Source organism: Phyllostomus hastatus, unplaced genomic scaffold (genome assembly GCF_019186645.2).
Source record: "Phyllostomus hastatus isolate PE091 unplaced genomic scaffold, TTU_PhHast_1.1 phas_scaffold_39, whole genome shotgun sequence".
NCBI lineage: Eukaryota > Metazoa > Chordata > Mammalia > Chiroptera > Phyllostomidae > Phyllostomus > Phyllostomus hastatus.
This window is the reverse complement of record NW_025334028.1, coordinates 13,093,298-13,113,676: the sequence shown is the minus strand read 5'-3', so window position 1 is coordinate 13,113,676 and position 20,379 is coordinate 13,093,298. Positions and strand designations below refer to the sequence as shown.

Below are 20,379 nucleotides of genomic sequence, written 5' to 3'. Positions count from 1 at the left end.
GGTTATGCTAAGTGAAATAAAGGAAAATGTACCAATAGTGAACCAATAGTGATGGGAAGGAAACTGGTACTCAAATCAGTGGAATGGACCAGAAGGAAGAAAGAAACATCCAATCAGAAAAGAATGAAGAAACAAGAATTCAAAAAAATGCGGGGAGGCTTAGGAACCTCCAGGACATCTTTAAATGTTCCAACATCCGAATTATAGGGGTAACAGAAGGAGAAGAGCAAAAATTGGAAAAGTTATTTGAACAAATAATAAAGGAGAACTTCCCCAATCTGGCAAAGGAAATAGACTTCCAGGAAGTGCAGGAAGCTCAGAGAGTCCCAAATAAGTTGGGCCCAAGAGGAGCACACCAAGGCACGTCATAATTACATTACCCAAGATTAAAATGAAGGAGGGAATCCTAGAAGCAGCAAAAGAGAAGGAGGCAGTTACTTACAAAGGAGTTCCCATCAGACTGTCAGCTGATTTCTCAAGAGACCTTACAGGCAAGAAGGGGCTGGAAAGAAGTATTCCAAGTCATGAAAGGCAAGGACCTACATCCAAGTTTGCTCTATCCAGCAAAGCTTTCATTTAGAATGGAAGGGCAGATAAAGTGCTTCTCAGATAAGGTCAAGTTAAATGAGTTCATCATCACCAAGCCCTTATTATAAGAAATGTTAAAAGAACTTATCTAAGAAAAAGAAGATAAAAGACATGTACAGTAAAATGACAGCAAACACAATTATTAACCACCGCACCTAAAACAAAAGCAAACTAAACAAACAACTAGAAGAGGAACAGAACCACAGAAATGGAGATTACATGGAGGGTTAGCAACAGGGGAGTAGGAGAAGAGCGGTGGGGAAAGGTTCATAGAATAAGTAGTATAGATGGTAGGTAGAAAATAAACAGGGGGAGGGCAAGAATAGTATGGGAAATGCAGAAGCTAAAGAACTTACGACCTGCCATGTCCATGTCATGACACATGGACATGAACTAAAGTGGGGAATATGGGTGGAGAGGGTTATATGAGGGGAGTGAAGGGGGAAATGGGACAACTGTAATAGCATAATCAATAAAATGTATTTTTAAAAATTGGTGAATTTTCATATAACCACTTTAATATTGAAGATGGAAAAAATACGCAACATTTTTGACATATGCTTTATTATTTCAAGAAAGATAAATATGGAAGAAAGGCAAAAATGGTCAGGTAGACCAGCTGAAATTGACAGCAGTTAAATCAAGACATTGAGAACAATCAACATTATACCACATGGGAGATAGCCAACGTAACTCAAAATATCCAAAACAGTAAAGTGATTGCTGAAAAATGAAAAGTGTGTCTTTTATTTTATGGAAAAATCCGTATGGACTTTTTGGTCAACCCTATACATGCCTTCTGTTTATTTTACAATTATTTCCTGTCTTCTACCTTGCGTTACTTCATCTTTTTGTATGTTTATATTTCTTTCTTCAACCTTGTGACTTTCTGGAGGACAGAGGGACTGTGTCTTATGTTTTGGGAGGGTTTTTAAAGATTTTGTTTGTTCATTTGTTTGTTTGGTTTTTGCATCTGCAACACTACCTAGTGGGCCTATGCTTTACTGTTGCTGCCATAGTCATTATTGTTGTGATATTATTAATTGTGCTGAATTAGGGTTTAAATTCCATTATCTTTATCTAGCTGACCTAGATCTCTCAGAGGCTGAAGTCTGATTCTAAGATTTTTAAATTTTATGTATCACTTTTCTCTCTGGTGGTTCTTTGAAAGTGCTCGCTTTAGGAAGCCCTGCACCCCTCACCCTTAGAGAAGCCACAGAAATCAGGACAGCTTTGCTCTCTGCTCGTCTCCACTTAATCTCCATTTCATCTCCCCACGGGTTGCTGATCTGTACACCATACTTCTGTCAGTCACACACTGATTATTTATACAGGAGAAATTTATTTTATGAGGTTCACAACATCCCTGTGACTCTCCACCATTATGTTACAACACTTCATATTTTACAACACTTCATATTTTAGTCACGTATTACAGTAGCATTACATATTACAAGATTCAGGCTTTTAATGATGTTAATAATGAATCAATATTCACCAGTATTAACTGTGCTCATTGTCCTTTAAGATATCTAATCTATTAACTCCTGCAGTTAAATATGACCTTCTTCATATCTAAAGTCAAGCCAGCAACAGAAAGTAGTCATAACTATCCTGTGTTTGTACTTCACGAAGGGCACGCCAATTACTTCCTGAACATGTGTTTTGTTTGTTCCCTCTAGTGTTTCACTCTTGCCACTTGGAGCCAAGTTTCAGAATCTTTAACAGGCTGTTGAAGCTGAAACGCAATTAGGATTCTTAGCTACAAGATTCATAACCCTGCCACCTACAATGTAATTTGAAAAATTACCAAATATTATAATTGTGCTGCTGATACAGTAGGGTTTACTTCTTTGACTCCATGTGAGAAAAAGAGTTTAAAATTGCCTGTGATAAACTTGGTGGTAACCTTCACCACATAGTTCCCTGATAGAGCCACAGTTTTCTGGAGTGTTCCCACTGCCTGGCCTTCAAAATGGAGATTTATAGAAAATGACAGGTTTGGGGAAAAGCCCCAAGGTCCCAGGCAGAATTAGAAAAAATATCTGACTCTATCTCTACAGATAGTTTTTTCATCTGTTTCTTAACCACCACTAGCTCCCATGATAACTATTCCAAGGTCTTTTTAGATAAATTGTTTCATATAAGCTGAATATTTATTAAAAGTATTTTTAGTATTTCACTTCAATCCCCTTTGATTTTTATGGTTTAAGAGAAAAGTCTCTGAAGTTTTTTTAAGTATTTTGATTGTTTACCCATTCATCAAAACCTGCCACTCAATACAATGGCTCTGACTCTTCAAATGTTGACATTTCACTGGGATCCAAACTTCAATGTAAAAAAAAAAGTCTCAGTGCTTGAGGAAAGATAACGTAAGCAAGGGTAAGGAAATTTATTATCACATTTGCAGGTCATTTCTAATAGATCACCAGCACATATCTGGATTGCTGTGGTCTTAACTGAATTTATTTTAGTAATTCAAAGTCAACACACTCTTAGTGGGCACCCTCTGTGCACTGCACATTGCACACTGGGCCCTGAGAAGCCAAAGGAACTCTAAGGCATACTGTCTAATCATTAGCGGTCTCCCAACCCATTAAGTGAAATTTCCCTTATGGTAGTTCACCTACATGTAGTTAACCAAATTTATGTAGTACGGGAGATTTAGAAGTAGCATGACAGAGCTGCTATAAAAGCAAAGAGGACTTCTCATTGAATAAAGTTCAAGGGGTTTAAGTCCTTTTTAAATCTGACTCACCCTGCCTCCCTGACTTACTCTTCTACAGTTCTTTCTCCCATACACGGGCTACAGTGCAGCCACATTATTTCAAATATATCCCAAAAGTTTCATACCTCTGTATTCTTGCTAACATTGGTCCCTTTATCTAAAGTACCCTTTTCCTACTTTGTCAAGGGTCAATTAAATTTAATCTTTTCTTGTTTTGTTTCTTTTCTTCTTTCTTCTTCTTTCTTTTTTTTTTGTTTTTCTCTTTTTTAATTCCAGATTTATTGACTTTAAATCTAAATATACTTTCTCTCATGTCAAAAATCTCAGTCCTTAAAACTGTTATATAGTTGTCTTTAATTCCTAGAGATAATTTCACAAGCTTATTCATATAATCAATGCATTAGCCTTCTATTATATTACTTTACAGATTCACATAGTCACTTATATGTACATTTGTCTTTTACATAAATATTTTTCAGAATGCAGTCTATTTTTTTATTGTTGTTCAAGTATAGTTGCCTCCATTTTCCCCCCACCAAAGTTTCATCTTATCTGTGAAGTTCTCTCTACCTATTGTTATTTTATATAAATGTAATCATGCAATATGTCCTTCTGTGTTCACCTTCTTTCACTTAGCATATGTCTTAAAAGGTTCATCCATATTATATCACATATCATTATTTCATGACTTTTTATGGTGAATAATGCTCTGCCATACATACACACACACACACACACACTGCCATATATATGGATATATAGCATTTTGTTTATCAGTTCATGGTCATTTGGATTGCTTCTACTTTGGGGCAAATAATGCTAGTACGAACATTTGTGTACAAGTTTTTGTATGGACATGTCTTCACTAATCTTGGGCATATGCCTAGGGAGCATTGCAGGGTCATGTGATAACTCTATGTTTAACTTTTTGAGAAACCAATAAACTGTTTCTCAAAGTAGCTGCTCAGTTTTGTATTCCCACCAGCAATGTATGATGTTTCCAATTTCTTTACATCTTCACCAACACTTATCATCTGCGTTATTATTATTATTATCATCCAACTGAGTATAGAATATTATCTTATTGTGGTTTTGATTTGAATTTCCCTAGTGACTAATGATGTTGACCTTCTCTTCATGTGTTTATTAGCTATTTGTATATCTTCTTTGGAGAAATGTCAGTTTAAATATTTTGCACACTTTTAATTAGGTCATTTGTCTTTTTATTGTTGAGTTGAAAGAGTTCTTTATGTATTCCAAATACTAACCCTTATCATATATATGATCTTTAAATATTTTCTCATATTCTACAGGTTTTCTTTCACTTTTTTGATAATGTTCTTTGAAACACAAAATTTTTCGATTTTGATGAAGTCTAGTAAATCTATTTTTAGTTGTTTATAATTTTGATGTTCTGTTTATGAACCATTGCCTAATACAAGGTCATGAAGATTTACACCTGTTTTTCCTAAGAGTTTTATAGTTTTGCTCTTAAATTTAGGGATATAATCCATTTTGTTATTTTTTATATACAGTATGTGAGGTGCAGGCCCAACATTATTCTTTTGGATGTGACTATCTGATTGTCCTGGCCCCATTTACTAAAAAGACTGTGCTTTTCTTATTGAATTGTTTTTCTGGTCTCCTTGTCAAAATTTTGAGCCTATTTTTAGAAAAACAAAAATAAAACTAAGCTAGCATCCTAGCTCTTCTCTTCTCTCACCACCTTTGTTTTCTGAAAACATGAACTTCATTTTAATAAAGAAATGAACTTGGCTTAGATCTATAAAATACCACAGCACAATCCAAAGATCTTAATTTACAACAGCAATCAGAAGAAAACTGCTCTTATTCTTCTTCCTCCCAAACCTACCAATACACCCACGTCTGTACTCTTACAGTCTGCCTGCTCTCCTATTACAGTGGGTGAACTGAGCTTGTATCCCCCCTGGAGTCAATACTTGTGCATTTGCTCTAAATCCTTTTCCCTCTTCCTCACTCAAGGACTATGTTTCAGTAACCACCTCCCTCCTCCATGGCATCAATTTCTCCATTCTAGATTCTTCTCATGTTAGAAATATATCTTTCTTTTCCTTAGAGAAAATTTCTGGTAAAGGATTATATGTACTTGCTGTCCTTATATACTTTCTTCCCATTCTTTCTTCAACACACACATCATTTTGCCAAATCCAAAGGTCCAGCTACTGTCCTCATCTTACTCTCAGGAACATTTTATCCAACAGATCACTCCCTTTTGAAGCACTTTCTTCTCTTTTCTTCTGCAGCACCACACTCTCCTGTTTACCGTCTGGTCTTATTAGACAACCTGTTTTAGTCTTATTTGCAAAATCTATCTTTTTCAGACCTCTCAAGTATGGAGTCCCACCCCCACCCCCAAGGCTCATTCCTATGACCTCTGCTCATTCTTAGGTGCTTTCATGCAGGTCCATATTTTACAATACCATCGTTATTCATATGGCCTTCAAAATTATATCTCCAGCTCCATCCTCACCTTTATACTCCAGATTGGTATATCCATTTGGTAGGACCAGCTACTTAATTTTGGAGTGGCCCACCAATACAAAGTGAAAATGTGATGGTCTTTGTTAAAAATTATTAGGAATTTCAGGATGGCAGCAGCAGATCATTAAACCAAGCATGGGGCTTTTTGAACATGAGCCCTGTGAAACTGCAAATTTCATATTCCCATGAGGCCAGCCCTGCCCATTGGCTACCTGACAAGCCCACTTGGATACTTAATGAGCATCCTACACTCAATCTATATAAAACAGAACTTCTGATTTACACTTCTGCCCCCACAAAACACAATCCCATTTCTAATGAAGTTCTCCCCATCTCAATCATTTGTATCACTATTACTCAAGCCAAAAATCTGTGATTTCTCTACTTTTCTTTACCAGTCCATCAGTAAGTCCTATTGTCTCTACCTTCAAAATATTTTAACAGCTTTATTTATTCACTTATAAGTTCAGTTTATTCCCTAATTTATTTGAAATGTCTTTCTCCAATTTATATGTCTCTTCACTAAAATTCAATAAGGAAAAAAGGTTTTGGTGTCTTTATGAATTCTAATAACACTCTACACATGAATAGCTCTAGAAGTAGAAGCTGTAACATACACAATTATTTAATGCATTGGGTCCAATTCTCTCAGACACTGAATTTAAAAGGATTTTTTTAAAAATCAGATCACTTAAAATAGTCTAGTGATGTTGACACTTTAAGGTACCACTACTGAGAGTTTTTTAAATGTGACCTATTCTTGCGAATACAAATAATCACTGCTTCCTCTTATTTTGCTCTAAAATAGATTTTTCACTTGTTCATATATTAGGTTGCTTTAAAGCAAAGCATACAGCCTTGTGTTGAGGTCCATAGATTCTACCAGCCAGTGTACTGATATTGAGAGATTTTGTACTCATGCTTAGTATTTCTTGTCTCGGAAATATGAAGTTTATTTTATGTTTTATGGATACAGAAACAGCTGAGCAGTTACCATATTACACTAAGCAACTTTGACATTTCTCTAAGGAAGCCCACTGAAGCCTGTTTCTTCTGCCAGGACATATCATTTAACAGGGTGAAAGGTTACTGGGACAACCTAAGGCAGCTGATCTCAGGTGTGGTAGCAGCTGTTGTATGGGACATGACTTAGTTTGTGAGCACAGAACACTATTATCCAGACTCCCAGGGGAGATTTGGAGAAAGTCATGCCCAGGCAGTCCCATTCCAGGAGAATGTGCTTGAGCGCTTATTTGTTGGCAGTGACCACTAACTGAGATTCCATCTGGCAAAACTGTAGGTTTTTCCCTGTCCCAGAAAGTTGGGGAACAATTATGTAAGTTGTCTAAAATAATTTGTTTTTAACCACTTTTTATGGAGAAACAACTCACAATTGTTGTAAGAAATTTACTTTAAAGATAGCTTCTGTATGAATATATAGCTGTATACTTACGTACCATAAATTATAATTACCTGTCTTTTGATTTGAAATCATAACTGAGTCCTTGTGGTGACTGTTTTGAGTCTTGTTTTCTCTATTGGAAATGTTGGAACCGGTTAGTGAAATCAAAGCCGTCAGTGGGCTGAGGAAGGGAACCTGAGTGATGCATCTGCGGCTGTCGAGGCCGTCAGCCTCGCCTCAATGTCCACAGCGTTCTCCTCGGTCCTCTGGCAGCTCTTCAGGACTTTAGAGTCTGAACTGTGAGCCATCTGAGAGTCCAACAAGGTTAGTCAGATATATTTAAATGAAATAAGCCCACACACAGTTTTAAAAGCAAGATCCATCATCAGAATTAAAGAAGTATGTCTTTGGAAAAAGTGATTATAAAATTTCTATCCCCATGGAATTTTTTGAGCAGTCTTCTAATATATAGTAGATAAGTCTAATCAATAAAGGAAGAAATATTTTAACTAAGTTTATTTTTTTATTTTGGCCTCAAGTAAAGCAGGAATATTTATTTCTTCTGTTACTGAAGAAAATAGTTTCTCTAACTAGAAATTCCTTATTCCTATAGCCTGAGCCAGTTCTGATTATTACTGTTTTGCTTTCTAAGATAAATTCTTCATAAGGCTTTATAATTATTCTTAAAGTTAATAAATATTGTAGGGGTTTTTTACATTAAAAACAACTGACAGCTTACCTGCCATTTCCATGTATTAATTTCTTAATAAGAGAAATAGAATTAAGAATACAATTTAAAAGCTGATTTTCCATCTTTTGTTTTCTCCACCTTCCTCTTTCCTTTAATACCCCATCCGAGCTGCATCCTTCCCCCACTGAAACTGCAGCTGTGTTCTACCATCACACACATGTGCACATACATGCACATGCACACACATGCATGTGTGTGCATACACACATTGTTCCAGGGTTTTGTTCTGGTCCAGTGCATGTCTTTGGTTCAGCCTTATAAAATTGTATAGACTTTATTTAACATATAGGCACTCCTCTAAATGTAAACCTTAGACCAAAAGAAAGTATTCTTTATTTCCAGTAGAAAAATTGTATGATTATCAATGGATAAGAATAATATTTATTTTTGAAAGCTTTTGTATGGTAGAAACTTAGTGGGGCTCAGATGCTGACTTCATGTCAGCCTGTTACTAGCTTGAGTGCTCAGTTAACTTCATTCTCACATCCATTAAAATAGCACACATAGATTCTCAATAAATGCTAGTTGCTGTCATATACCACCCTCCCGTTCCATTGTGGGTTTTTTGTTCGTTTTGACATTTGTTGTGGCTGATGATGATGAGGTGCTACAGTGAATCCTGAAGTTCACTCGTGTTCTGCTGCAGGTTGCCAGCGGGCCAGTTTGATCAGGAGCCTGTGCAGCACCAGTTGCTAAATTATATGTACCCTAAAAATCCTGGCTTTGTGATTATGAAAATTCATATCAGGTTTAGTTACTGGTTTATGAATACTCTGTCTTATGGAAGGCATTGCTCCTTAGTGCATTTTACAAAGATTGATGAAAAACATGAGGAAGAAACCTTGCATGAGAAGCACCCTCTTACCAAACTCATAAAAAATAAATAATTTTAGTATATCATTTTGTCTCAGCAATCAAATCAATCTGACTTTAAAACAGTATATGGAAACAAATTAATGTGGCTAAGAAATAAGTGTTCTTTGTTCACTGGTTGCTTCAAATTGATGTTGAAATTAAAGCAAATGAAGCCACTTTATTCTTGGAGTTGTTGCTCTTGCTATCACAAGGACAAACACACATATTACCAAACCCTTGGAATCTGCTGAAGTTATGTAAGAAAATTAGATTTCTGTAAGCCTGCTGAAATGTGGGAAAGGAAATAGGCAACCTAGGAGAAACTGCATAGTGTAAAATACTTAAAATGATTTCAAAATTTTTGGAAAGAATTCTACTTTTTTAAAATGTTTATCATAGTTTTATTTGTAATAGTCAAAAATTGTGAACAACTCAAAGGGTGTCCAACCATCAGGTGAGCCGGCAAATTGTGGTTATAAAATGAAATGCTGCTCAGGAATAAAAGAGAGTAAGTTACAATAAATAACTGATACTGCAACAACATGGATGAATCTCAGAATTTTATGCTGAGTGAAAGATTAATGCCCTATTAAAAAGATCATTTAGGTGGGTTCCCAGGTGGCACAGCTGTGACAGATGGAGAAGGAGGGGAAACATGCAGCTTGAGGGAATAGCCGTGGGTCATGTGTAGAGTTTGCCTTTTAAGGGAAGGTTCAGGGGTGACATGATGCCCTTAAAGAAAGCTTGGCTACTTTTTACATATATGTGATTGTACATCAATAGTTTATTTCTTTAGTTCACTATTAGTTATCCTTTATTTGAAGCTGCATGAGGCATCTATTTTATCTTAAGTATATGCGTGCAATGCGAAATGTTTAAAAGTGGGTAGAAATATTTCTTAGTAAAGTCAAATCTAATCAATGGAGTTATGCTTGGGTCTCTGAAAGTGTGATTCACTTATCAATTTGTTCCATACTTATTGAGTCTCTGGTCTGTGTGATGGCTCCAGAAAAGATATAGTTTTTGTTCTTGGAAAGTTAGATAATATATAGATTTGCATAATAATAAAATTGTGTGACAAGAATAGATATCATAAGAGATGCAAAGGAATTTATGAGTTAAAAGGGGAAAAAGCTTTTCTCCAACTAGCCTAAACCTGAGGTTTGCCTAGAATTGCCAGGAGGGGAAATGTAATGGGAAAATATTTCAGACATAGGGAACAGCATGAACAAAATATTTGGGGTAGAAAAGTTCAGAGCATATTTGAAAATAATGTCCAGGTATGTCCAGAGTGGTTTCCTTAGAAAGTCCAAGCAGCTGAATTGGAGGGGTAAATAGGATTAACTGATGGAGAGTCTTAATCATCATTCACCAAAAATTGGGATTCATTTCAGAGGTAGTTGGGAGCTTCTGAAGTATTTAAGAAAAGAAGTGAATGACCAGATTATAATCACAGTAGGTAATGTACTTTAATAGTGAAATTGGAGATAGGAGGAAAAAAGATTATTTGAAAGTTATCCTAATACTGCAGATGACCAAGGCTATCTGATTAAGGAGACATAAAAAGACAGTCAGCAGATTTAGTTGAGGAGAGGAGAGGAAAGGGAGGAGGAAAGATGACTCACATTTTGATTCTGACTCATAAAGAGAATAACATCGTTAACAGGAAGGGTCAGGAGGAGAAAAATTTGGGGAGCATCAGTAGATGATATGAGACTTTGAAAACATTCCACTTATTCCACATGATTAGGGTGACAATACTAGTAATTATCGAGCACTTATTTGCCGGGCCTATTCTGCATGTTTTACATGCATGGTCTTAGTTATTTCTCAGAGCAACTTCAGGGCTTTTTATGCCCAAATTCACCCTGCCTGTCTGTGGCCACATCAGGATCCAGTCCCCAGGAGCCTAAGCCCAGAGCAGGATTTACGCTCCATTAGAGTGCCTGTATTGAACGGGCCGGAAGGAAAGGGAGGGAGTGGGTAAGAGACAAGGAAAGACAAATGAAATGAAAGAAGTGGGGAGAGATCAGAGACATTTTGGGAATTCCCGGGGAAGATCACAGAGGGCCAGACTTTCAGAAAACTGAAGGTGGGTGTTTCTGGGAAATTAAGAGAAGGGGATCTAAGAAAAGGCACTTATGTTTAGTGGCTCAAACAGTATTGGTGGCCCTAAAAGCAGTTTCAGAAAAGTGGTGAAATCTAAAGTCTGTTGGCAGAGGAGGAAGCAATCGATGAGGAAGTGGAAGCCACAGAGGTAGGCTTTGTGGGGGACTAGTACTGAATTCACTCAAAATAGACTTTGTAATATATAATCATGATTTTCCAACTGTAGCAGTTAATTGAATTGTAAAGATATAAAGTCATTTTGAAAAATAAAAATCTTCAGCCAATATACAGAACTAAGTTATTATTGCTGGGAAGGAGAAGGAAATATTGCCACAGCGCCAGAGGGTAGGACTGCTGAGAAAAACTTTTTAAGGCTGGGGGCACTTACTTGGGTGGCTGTCAGAAGGGGACAGTTTAGGATGGAGGAGAGATCAGGCTCTTCCAGAGGAAGGAGAAGATGATGAGATGCAGTACATACTGCTGACCTTAAACTAATAGACAGCCAGAGCTTTTCCTGGCAAAATGGGTTTATTCGGGAACAGCAAAGAACTACAGTTCAGGGCATTCCATGTAATGGCAACCAAGTGCAAGTCCCCAGAACAAAGAAGAGGAGACTTGATTTATACAGGAATGAGAGAGTTCAGAAGGTTCAGAAAGGCTCTTGTAAGCAAAGACCCCACTGGAGGAATTTGGGAGTTTGAAATATGGTGGCTTTCCATTGGCTGAATTGGAACCGTCTTTCATTGGCTGAGAGGTTGGCTGAGAGGTTTTGCAGACAAATATCCTCCTTCCTGCTGGAATAGTAGAATAAAAAAATTTCTTTTTCCCGATGGAGATGGAAAGTACGTCTGTCTCTTAGGGGGTAAGAACTCTCCCTCCATACACTCCCAACTCCAATTTAAAGGAGGTTTCTGTTTCTTAATCTTCAAAATAGATAAAGAGGTTTGGGTCCTATAAGTGAGGACTGTTTTTCCTAGACTGGGAAGAAGTCAAAAAGAATGGTGAGGTGGTGCTCTTGAACCCTTAACTGTAGCAAACAAGACCAGAGGTACTCACTCATATTTGATAATCTTGCCTTTTTCAGTAAACAGGAGGCAAGGTAATTAGTGACTAAGAGAGGTTCAGATTAGCAGCCCTGAGAAAGATTGGCAACAGTTTCTGTAGGAATGCAGTGAAAAAATCAGTTAAAGGTAACTAAAAAGGTTGCCACACAGTATTGAGGTTCATAACAAGGTTAAACAGCATGAATTTTTAGTACAGCTAGTTGCCAGGGTTATGAGATTTTCTTTCGCAATGTTTAGCTGTCTGGCAGTAGAGAACCCAGCTGGCAGGTTTTACAAAGGGTGAAGAAGCAGAGGATTCGAGTGAACCCATATTAGAAATAACTACATGCTGAGGAGGGCAGGAGAGTGCCTTTTTTAAAGCCGCATGCCAGTTGGTTTGGGTGCAGGTTTTTCTGTGCAGATGTAGAGCCAAAACAAGAGCTAGGGGGAAAGGGGGAAGCAGAAGTATGGTAGTTAAGAGTGAGGCACCTGAAAGGGCTTAGTGCAGTCAGGGTATCAATGTTTGAACAGGTACAACTGGCCGAGTTCAGGGAGGGGGGCTTCTACTGATTGACTGTGAGGACTGATGTGAGGATGTTAGAAGCAGAAAAAATAAAGGTATTTAAGTGATCAAGGACTTTGGCAATAGGTGTGACAGGAAGGAGGAGACGCAGTCCAGATAAAAATCCAGAAACCATCATCAACTAATGCCCAGGAAATAGACCAAAAACCAAGAAATAAAAAATGAAAAGAGAGAGAGAAATGCTTATAAATAAATCATAGAGACTGAAAAGGCAGGTAATTACTGAGTTGTAGTATTAGGTGATTTAAAAAACAACCATCGACATCTCACCACAGCTGTGGCATGTTAGAGGAATGTTGACAAGAAGGCTTAATTTTTCAGATGATATATGTGCAATCAGATGTGAAATTTCAATGCTCCTGCTCTTCAGTAGTATGCATACTACCTCTAGTGTACATTAAATGTAAATTATAGTGAAATTTAACATTTTTATTGCTGGGCCCTATATTGTTGAACTCATATCTATTTTAGCCATATAGCATTGAGATGTTTCCAAAAATTCAGAAAAGGCAAATGTTATTTCTGTCATTTGCATGATAACTATTTCTAAAAGCATTTGTATTTTATGAAATATGTTAAAAAGTCCTGTAGATGTATAGCAGAACCTGACAAATCCTGAATCCAGTTTCTGTTCTGTTACCAACTTTCAATGTGAATTTGAACAAATTACTTAATATTCTAGTACAAGATTTACTCATCAATAGAATAGATATTATGATATATAATAGTGATTTTCTTTTTTTTAAATCTTTGCTTGTTTTTCAGTTTTTCAGTTACAGTTGACATTCAATATTATATTAGCTTCAAGTATATGGCATAGCAGTTATACATTGATACAGCTTACAAAGTAGTCCCCCGTAAGTCTAGCACACATCTGGCACCAGATACAGTTATTATAGTAGTATTGCCTATATTCCCTCTGTGGTACTTTACATCCCTGAGACTGTTTTGTAACTGTCAATTTGCAATTGTTAATCCCCTCACTTTTGTCACCCACTCTGCGAACCCCCTCCCATTTAGCAACCATCACTTTGTTTTCTGAATCAATGAGTATTTCTATTTTGTTTATTTATTTTGTTTACTATGTTCTACATAAAAGTAAAATCACTTGGTATTTATCTTTCTCTGTCTGATGTATTTCACCTAACATAATGCCCTCCAGGTCCATCCATGTTATTGCAAATGGTAAGATCACATTCCTTTTTATGGCCGAATAATATTCCACTGTAGGTATGTATTACATATTTTTTATCCAGTCATCTGTCGATGAACACTTAGGTTGCTTACATATCTTGGCTCTTGTAAATAGTGCTGTAGTGAATATAGAGATGCACATATCTTTTTGAATTAGTGTTTTTAATTTCTTCAAAGAAATACCCAGAAATGGAGTTGCTGGGTCATAAGGTAGTTGTATTTTTAATTTTTTTGAGTAACCTCCCATTTTGACTGTACCCATTTACAATCCCACCAACAGTGCACAAGGGTTCCCTTTTCTGTACATCTCTACTAACACTTGTTTGTTCATTTGTTGATGATAACCATTGTGACAGGTCTGACATGATATCTCATTGGGGTTTTAATTTGCATTTTCCTGATGACTAGTGACATTGAGCAGCAGCTTTTCATATGTCTTTGACCATCTGTATGTCCCCTTTGGTAAAAGGTCTGTTCTGGTCCTCTGTGCATTTTTTTAATCAGGTTGTTTGGCTTTGTTTTTTTTTTTTGGTGTTATATGAGTTCTTCATATATTTTGGATATTAACTCTTTGTCAGATGTATTTGGTGAATATATTAATATCTTCTCCCATTTAGGTTTTCATTTTGTTTTGTCAATGGGTTATTTTGTTGTTGTTGTTGTTTGGGGGTTGTTGGTTTTTTGTTTGGTTTGGTTGGGTTGGGTTGGGTTTTTTTGCACTGTATGAAACTTTTTAGTTTGATGTAGTCCCATTTGTTTATTCTGTTGATTTCCTTGCCCAGGGAGATACAGGGTCTGTCCAGAAGGTATCCAGCCATGTAATATGAAAAATAGAGACATTTACTGAAGAAGATATAAGATATAAGAAACATTGTACATATGACAATGATACCCCAGTCCCCTTCAAAGTAGGCACCTTGGGACTTTAGATAGTTCTCACAGTCACCATTGGCTGCCCCACCATATTTTCCTGAATCTCATCAGTGGTCTGAAATCTTTTCCCTTTCAAAGATGATTTTAGTTTTGGGAAAAAACAGAAGTCACAGTGTGCCAAATATGAGCTGTAAGGGGGCTGTCACCTGGGTGATTTGACATTTCACCGAAAAATTCTGCATGAGACATGATGCATGAGTGAGTATATTGTTGTGATGAAGCTGCCAATCACCAGTTGCCCATAGCTGCACCTTCTGAATCATCCAAATAGTTTCTGCGGAGGAATGTTGAAGCTTACCACAAAAATTGATGCAAATTCATTGCTCTGCTCACTCAATCACTTTGAATGGGATGGCCACAGAGTACACATGTGCATTCCAGCCCACTCTCTTTGGCTGCCAGGTTACATTAATGTTGCACAAACCATTCTCATTATATTAACAATAGCTGTATTTTTTCTAGACAGACCTCATATATCCAAAAAAAAATATTACTAAAAGCAATGTCAAAGAGTTTACTGCCTATGTTTGTTTCCAGGAGTTTCATGGTTTCTGGTCTTACATATAAGGCTTTAATCCATTTTGAGTTTATTCTTGGGTATGGTGTAAGAAGGTGATCTGGTTTTACTTTTTTGCATGTATCTGTTTAGCTTTCCAAATATCATTTCTTGAAGAGTCTGTCTTTACCCCATTCTTGCCTCCTGTGTTATAGATTAATTCAACATATAGGCATCGCTTATTTATGGGCTCTCTATTCTGTCCTATTCATCTGTGTGTCTGGTTTTATGCCAGTACCATGCTGTTTTGATTACTGTAATATTGTAGTATAGTTTGATATCAGGTACTGTGGTACCTCCAACTTTGTTCTTCTTTCTCAAGGTTGCTAATGGCTATTGGAGTCTTTTGTGGTTTCATATAAATTTTAGGATTATTTGTTCTAGTTCTGTGAAAAATACCATTGATATTTTCATAGGGCTTTCATTGAACATATGGATTTCTTTGGGTAGTATGGATATTTTAACAATATTTATTCTTATTTGTATCTTCCTCAATTTGTTTCTTAAGTGTCTTATAACTTTCTGAGTATAGGTCTTTTGCAGTTAAATTTATTCCTAGGTATTTTTTATGCAATTATAAATGGGGTTGTTTTCTTAATTCCACTTTCTGATAGTTTATTATTGGTGTATAAAGATGCAACTGATTTTTTAATATTAATTTTGTATCCAGCTACTTTACTGATTTTATATATCAATTCTAATATATTGGTGTGGGAATAATTAGGGTTTTCTATGAATAGTAATCATGTCACCTGCAACTGATAGTTTCCTTTCACCTTGGATCTTTTTTATTTTATCTTATTATTTTGATTGCTATGGCAAGGACTTCCAGTGCTCTGTTGCATGAAAGTGGTTAAAGTGGGCACCCTTGTCTTGTTCCTGATCTTAAGGAATACACTTAGCTTGTCACCATTGGGTATGATGTTAACTGTGGGTTTGTCATAAATGGACTCTATTATTTTGAGATATTTCCCCTCTAATACCTCTTTGCTGAGAGTTTTTATCATAAGTGGATGCTGCATTTTGTCAAATGTTTTTTTCTGCATCTATTGATATGGTAAGATTTTTATCTTTCATTTGGTTTACGTGGTGTATCACATTAATTGATTTGTAGATATTGAATCAACCTTGCATCCCATAATAAATCCCACTTGATCTTGATGTATAGTCTTTTTAATGTGTTGCTGAATTCATTTGCTAATATTTTATTGGCTATTTTTGCATCTATGTTCATCAGGGATATTGGCCTATAATTTTTTGGTAATGTCTTTGTCTGGTTTTGGAATGAGGGTGTGCTGGCCTCATAAAATAAGCTTAGGAGTGTTCCCTCCTCAACTTTTTATAATAATTTTATAATAGTTGTAGAAGGATAGGTGTTAATTCTTTTGAATTTTTGGTAAACTTTGCCTGGGAAGCCATCTAGTTCAGGACTTTCATTTGTTGGGAATTTTTCGTTTGTTGGGATTACTGATTCTGTTTTGTTAGTAATTATCAATCTGTTCATATTTTCTCTTTCTTCACTCTCTTTTGGAAGATGCAGTAGTGATCTTCTAACTCTAGCAGTTAAGGCATTTTAAAAAAAATTGAGAATCAAAAAAAGGACTGTATTGACAATTTCAATTGAAATAAGGCCTGGACTTAGTTCAACTTCCATTGTTTTAAAAGGTTGGTTTTAATTATTGGTATTCTATCATAATATGAACGTAAAATCCTCTTTCATAAGTATGATAGAGGATTTAGTCTGATGATGAAATCTTTTAATTAGCAAGTATAGCAAAGGAAAGTAGCCACTTACAATAGGACTGTGTGTTCTAAATTCAGAATTATGAGTGGTCTAGAAGAGTCTGGGAAAAACTACAGGGAAGGAGGATATCTGTTTGGGTCATGAGCCCCTGTTCTTTCTCAACAAGGACTCTAGCTCTCTGTTCACTCCACTAAAAGTGATGCTCTGGGCTTTGTTGTAACTCTCTGCAGTTCTCTTGATGTGAAAGAAATCTTATCAAAATGTGTTCTATTATTGTTTTTCTATTATTGTTCTTGTAGCATATGATATCTGTGAATTAGCAATTATGTTTCTAAAAAATGCCACTTTAATATCCCATAATGAAGTAGACACTATAAGGGAAACCTGGATAATTAACAGGTATTTAGCAGACCTTATGGAAAAATTGATTTGATGTTATCTGTAATGGTACGTAGGTAGGCAGGTAGGTAGGTAGATGATAGTCAGATGGAAGGAGGTAAGGAAGGAAGGCAAACAAAAACAAAAAAGGCTGTTAATGTTCGTGGATGAAAATGACTCACGTTCAATTTTAAAAGGATAAAATGCAGAAATAGTCAGTTGAAGTAACTTCCATGGAGTAGATGCTTTGATCCTTTGACAATGTGGGCAGCCTTAGGACATGCGTTCTCCCCAGAAGTGGGAGCTACGTGACTGGGGTGATGTCACCAGTGACTGCTACTCACCACAGGGTAAACAAACATCGGCAGGAAATCAATGTGGGTAGGGCAAGCATGCCTTCCTTCTAGAAAAGTATCATGCCTTTCAACGGCAGTGGTTTGTTTGTTATTTTTTTTTTTCCTAAGGGAAGAAAGGGGATGGAGCATAGCTGCTGCCTTCTGTCACAGAAACCTTTCATTACAGAGGCAGTGTCTGTCCTTGACAAATGGGATTTCCTTGTTGGCAACCTCTGGAACATTGAGAAGTAAGGGACTCTTGACTCCTGCTGTGGTTATTGGTTGCTTTCCCCCAACTGACAAGCATGTCCGTGGAACTGCTAAGAAGAAAGTTTCGAGTTACCAAAATGAAGCAAACCCACTGAGGAGTAGGAGCAGCCGCAGGAGGAGGAGGAGGGGGAGAAGAAGGAGGAAGAGGAGGAGGAGCAGCAGGAGCTGCAAAAGAAGCAGAGCCTTTAAGCATTGCAGCAGCTGCTGCTCTGATTGGCTGTATGGTTCAGCTGCTTCCTTGGAACAAAAGGTCAAAGTGGACTGCAGTGTAAATGTTGAGAGGCAGTCAATAAAATTGCATTGCTTGAAGAAGTTGGGAGGCTGAGAGCAGCAGTACACTGGCTAACTGCAGAGCAAGTAGCTTCAGCTGTGAGGTGCAGCCTCCCTCCCCAAGCCCAGCTTGGCCACTGTAAGAAGACGGTCACTCTACAGACGGCCAAACTTGGCACTTGGCGTGGAAGAGAGAGTTGTGAGGGTCCCTTGAAAATTTATGTTCAAGAATGGCTTGTGAAATCATGCCTCTGCAAAGGTAGTATTCTTTCCTGTTTGTTTTGTTTTATTCTGTTCTGTATTTTCTGAGTAGTATACAACCATATAACTTAGCCTGTACCTGGCATCTTTTAGTAACATGCTGCAGACTCTGGGAAGTCCACAGTACACAATGCTCTTTATTAGAAACAGATGAACGTTAATATTGTATGGCTTCTTTACTGACACTTATGCCCAATTTCTTATCTTATTCACTTGATTATTATGTTCATTTTTTTCCTTGAACAAAAATAAATGTAAGGAGATATCTTTGAAATTTAAACCAGAAACTAAAGATATTTTGAGCAGATCTATAATAAAGCTGAATTAGCTTCTTAGCAGTGTTGTGATGCTGTGGTAGTAAGCTCCAAACTTATTTTAAAGAATGTTAATAGGCTAAAGACCTTTTAAAAATGCACGTTAAGATCCCTCCCTTCTAGAGTTCAGGTCTAGACAAAGATTTTCTACCAGTAAGAACACTGTAATGCATGAAAATAAATGTTAAGGATAATATTTATTTCCCTATGAATAATTATAGATGGATTTATTAAACAAATGACACCTCTTACAAAATAGCTGTGTAAGAACACTTGAGCACAGGGCTGTGTTTTGTTCCTTAATGATTGTAATGAATTATGAAGGGCAGAGTGGAGCAGAGAAAGGTAAATTTAAACAAAGGGGTTTGCTAGAAAGAACACGGACGTTGAACTACTAAGTGAATAAGGTGTCCCGAAAGGTTAGAGCTGGAAGTCACCTGTGTGAGGACCGGGTCTAATCCTTCAGTCTCAACAGGAAAACTGAGGTATGGAGAAAGCCTCATAGTTGCACAAGGTCATGTTTTATGTTTTTAAAATGACTTTTGCCCACTGTATTTCAACTTTGCTTTACATGCAGTGGTATTTAATCCCACATAAATGCTTCCTATAAGAAACGATAGAGGGTTTTATTAGTGAAATTTATTTTTTAAATGAAATAATAAATACAGTTTATATGATATTTTAAAAATCAGGACAAAAATGAATTTCATTTTTAAAACAATGCCATTGATATTTTACTGAATATTCATGCTTTAATGATTAAAATAAGATAAACAAAAATTGTGTTTATTTGCAAAATGGTTCCTGCAGATGTATACTGCAAGATAAGCCAGTGTAGCTGTTTTTCCATGACTGTGATGACAAATGCACTGCAATGGGAGCCTGATGGGGTGTCCCAAGAAATCCTTCTTTAAAACATTGACCCAAGGGGGCAGAAAGTGGTTTTATATAGTGGATAGATCTGAAATTTTTCCATATTAACTCAATGAAAGGTCCACATGCTTGAAACTTTCAAGAGACTAAAACTAATGTTCACTTTTTGGAGTTCATTTGATTTCCATCTTTAAAGGTGGGGACTTATTTTTCTTATAATGACATCAGTTCTTAAGGGTCTTAAACACATCCTGTATAAGAATATTGGCTATTACTGAACTCTATAATAAGCTACCTGATGATATGATAACTGTTTATAAAGAAGCAAATAGCTCTTTATACTGCTAAAACATTCAGGAAGTTAAGTTGATAAAAGCTAAAATAGAATCACCATAATTTCTTCCAAAATTATTTTTGTATTATTAGACCTTATCAATGAACCTGTGTAAGAGGAATAATTTGAAGTTGCATTCAAAAATGCCGATCAGCACATTCACTGTTTGCCTGCCTCTGAGTTCAGTTTGATTGATTACCTTGCAATCTCCATTTCTGGTCTCTGTCTGCCTTTGATTATAAACCTCCTGAAGGCAAAGATCAGGTTTGTGTGGTTCTCTTCCTTAAGGATCTCCTGTGAATTTAGGCGCTTATGCAGAAAACTCTCCTATTCCC

At 36.6% G+C, this 20,379-nt stretch overlaps 1 protein-coding gene across 11 annotated transcripts in view; it reads left to right on the top strand.

Annotated features, from left to right (window-relative positions):
- The window catches only part of FAM13A (family with sequence similarity 13 member A), a 269,131-nt gene that overhangs the window by 155,892 nt on the left and 92,860 nt on the right, over positions 1-20,379 (top strand). For 2 of the 11 annotated variants that reach the window (XM_045820027.1, XM_045820026.1), the window contains exon 1: positions 18,257-18,521. The exons of the other annotated variants lie outside the window; for them this stretch is intronic. In XM_045820027.1, the coding sequence (XP_045675983.1) occupies positions 18,493-18,521 (29 nt within the window). In that variant the 5' untranslated portion in view covers positions 18,257-18,492. Of the gene's footprint in view, positions 1-18,256; positions 18,522-20,379 lie in introns of those variants that run through there. 11 annotated transcript variants of the gene reach the window in all.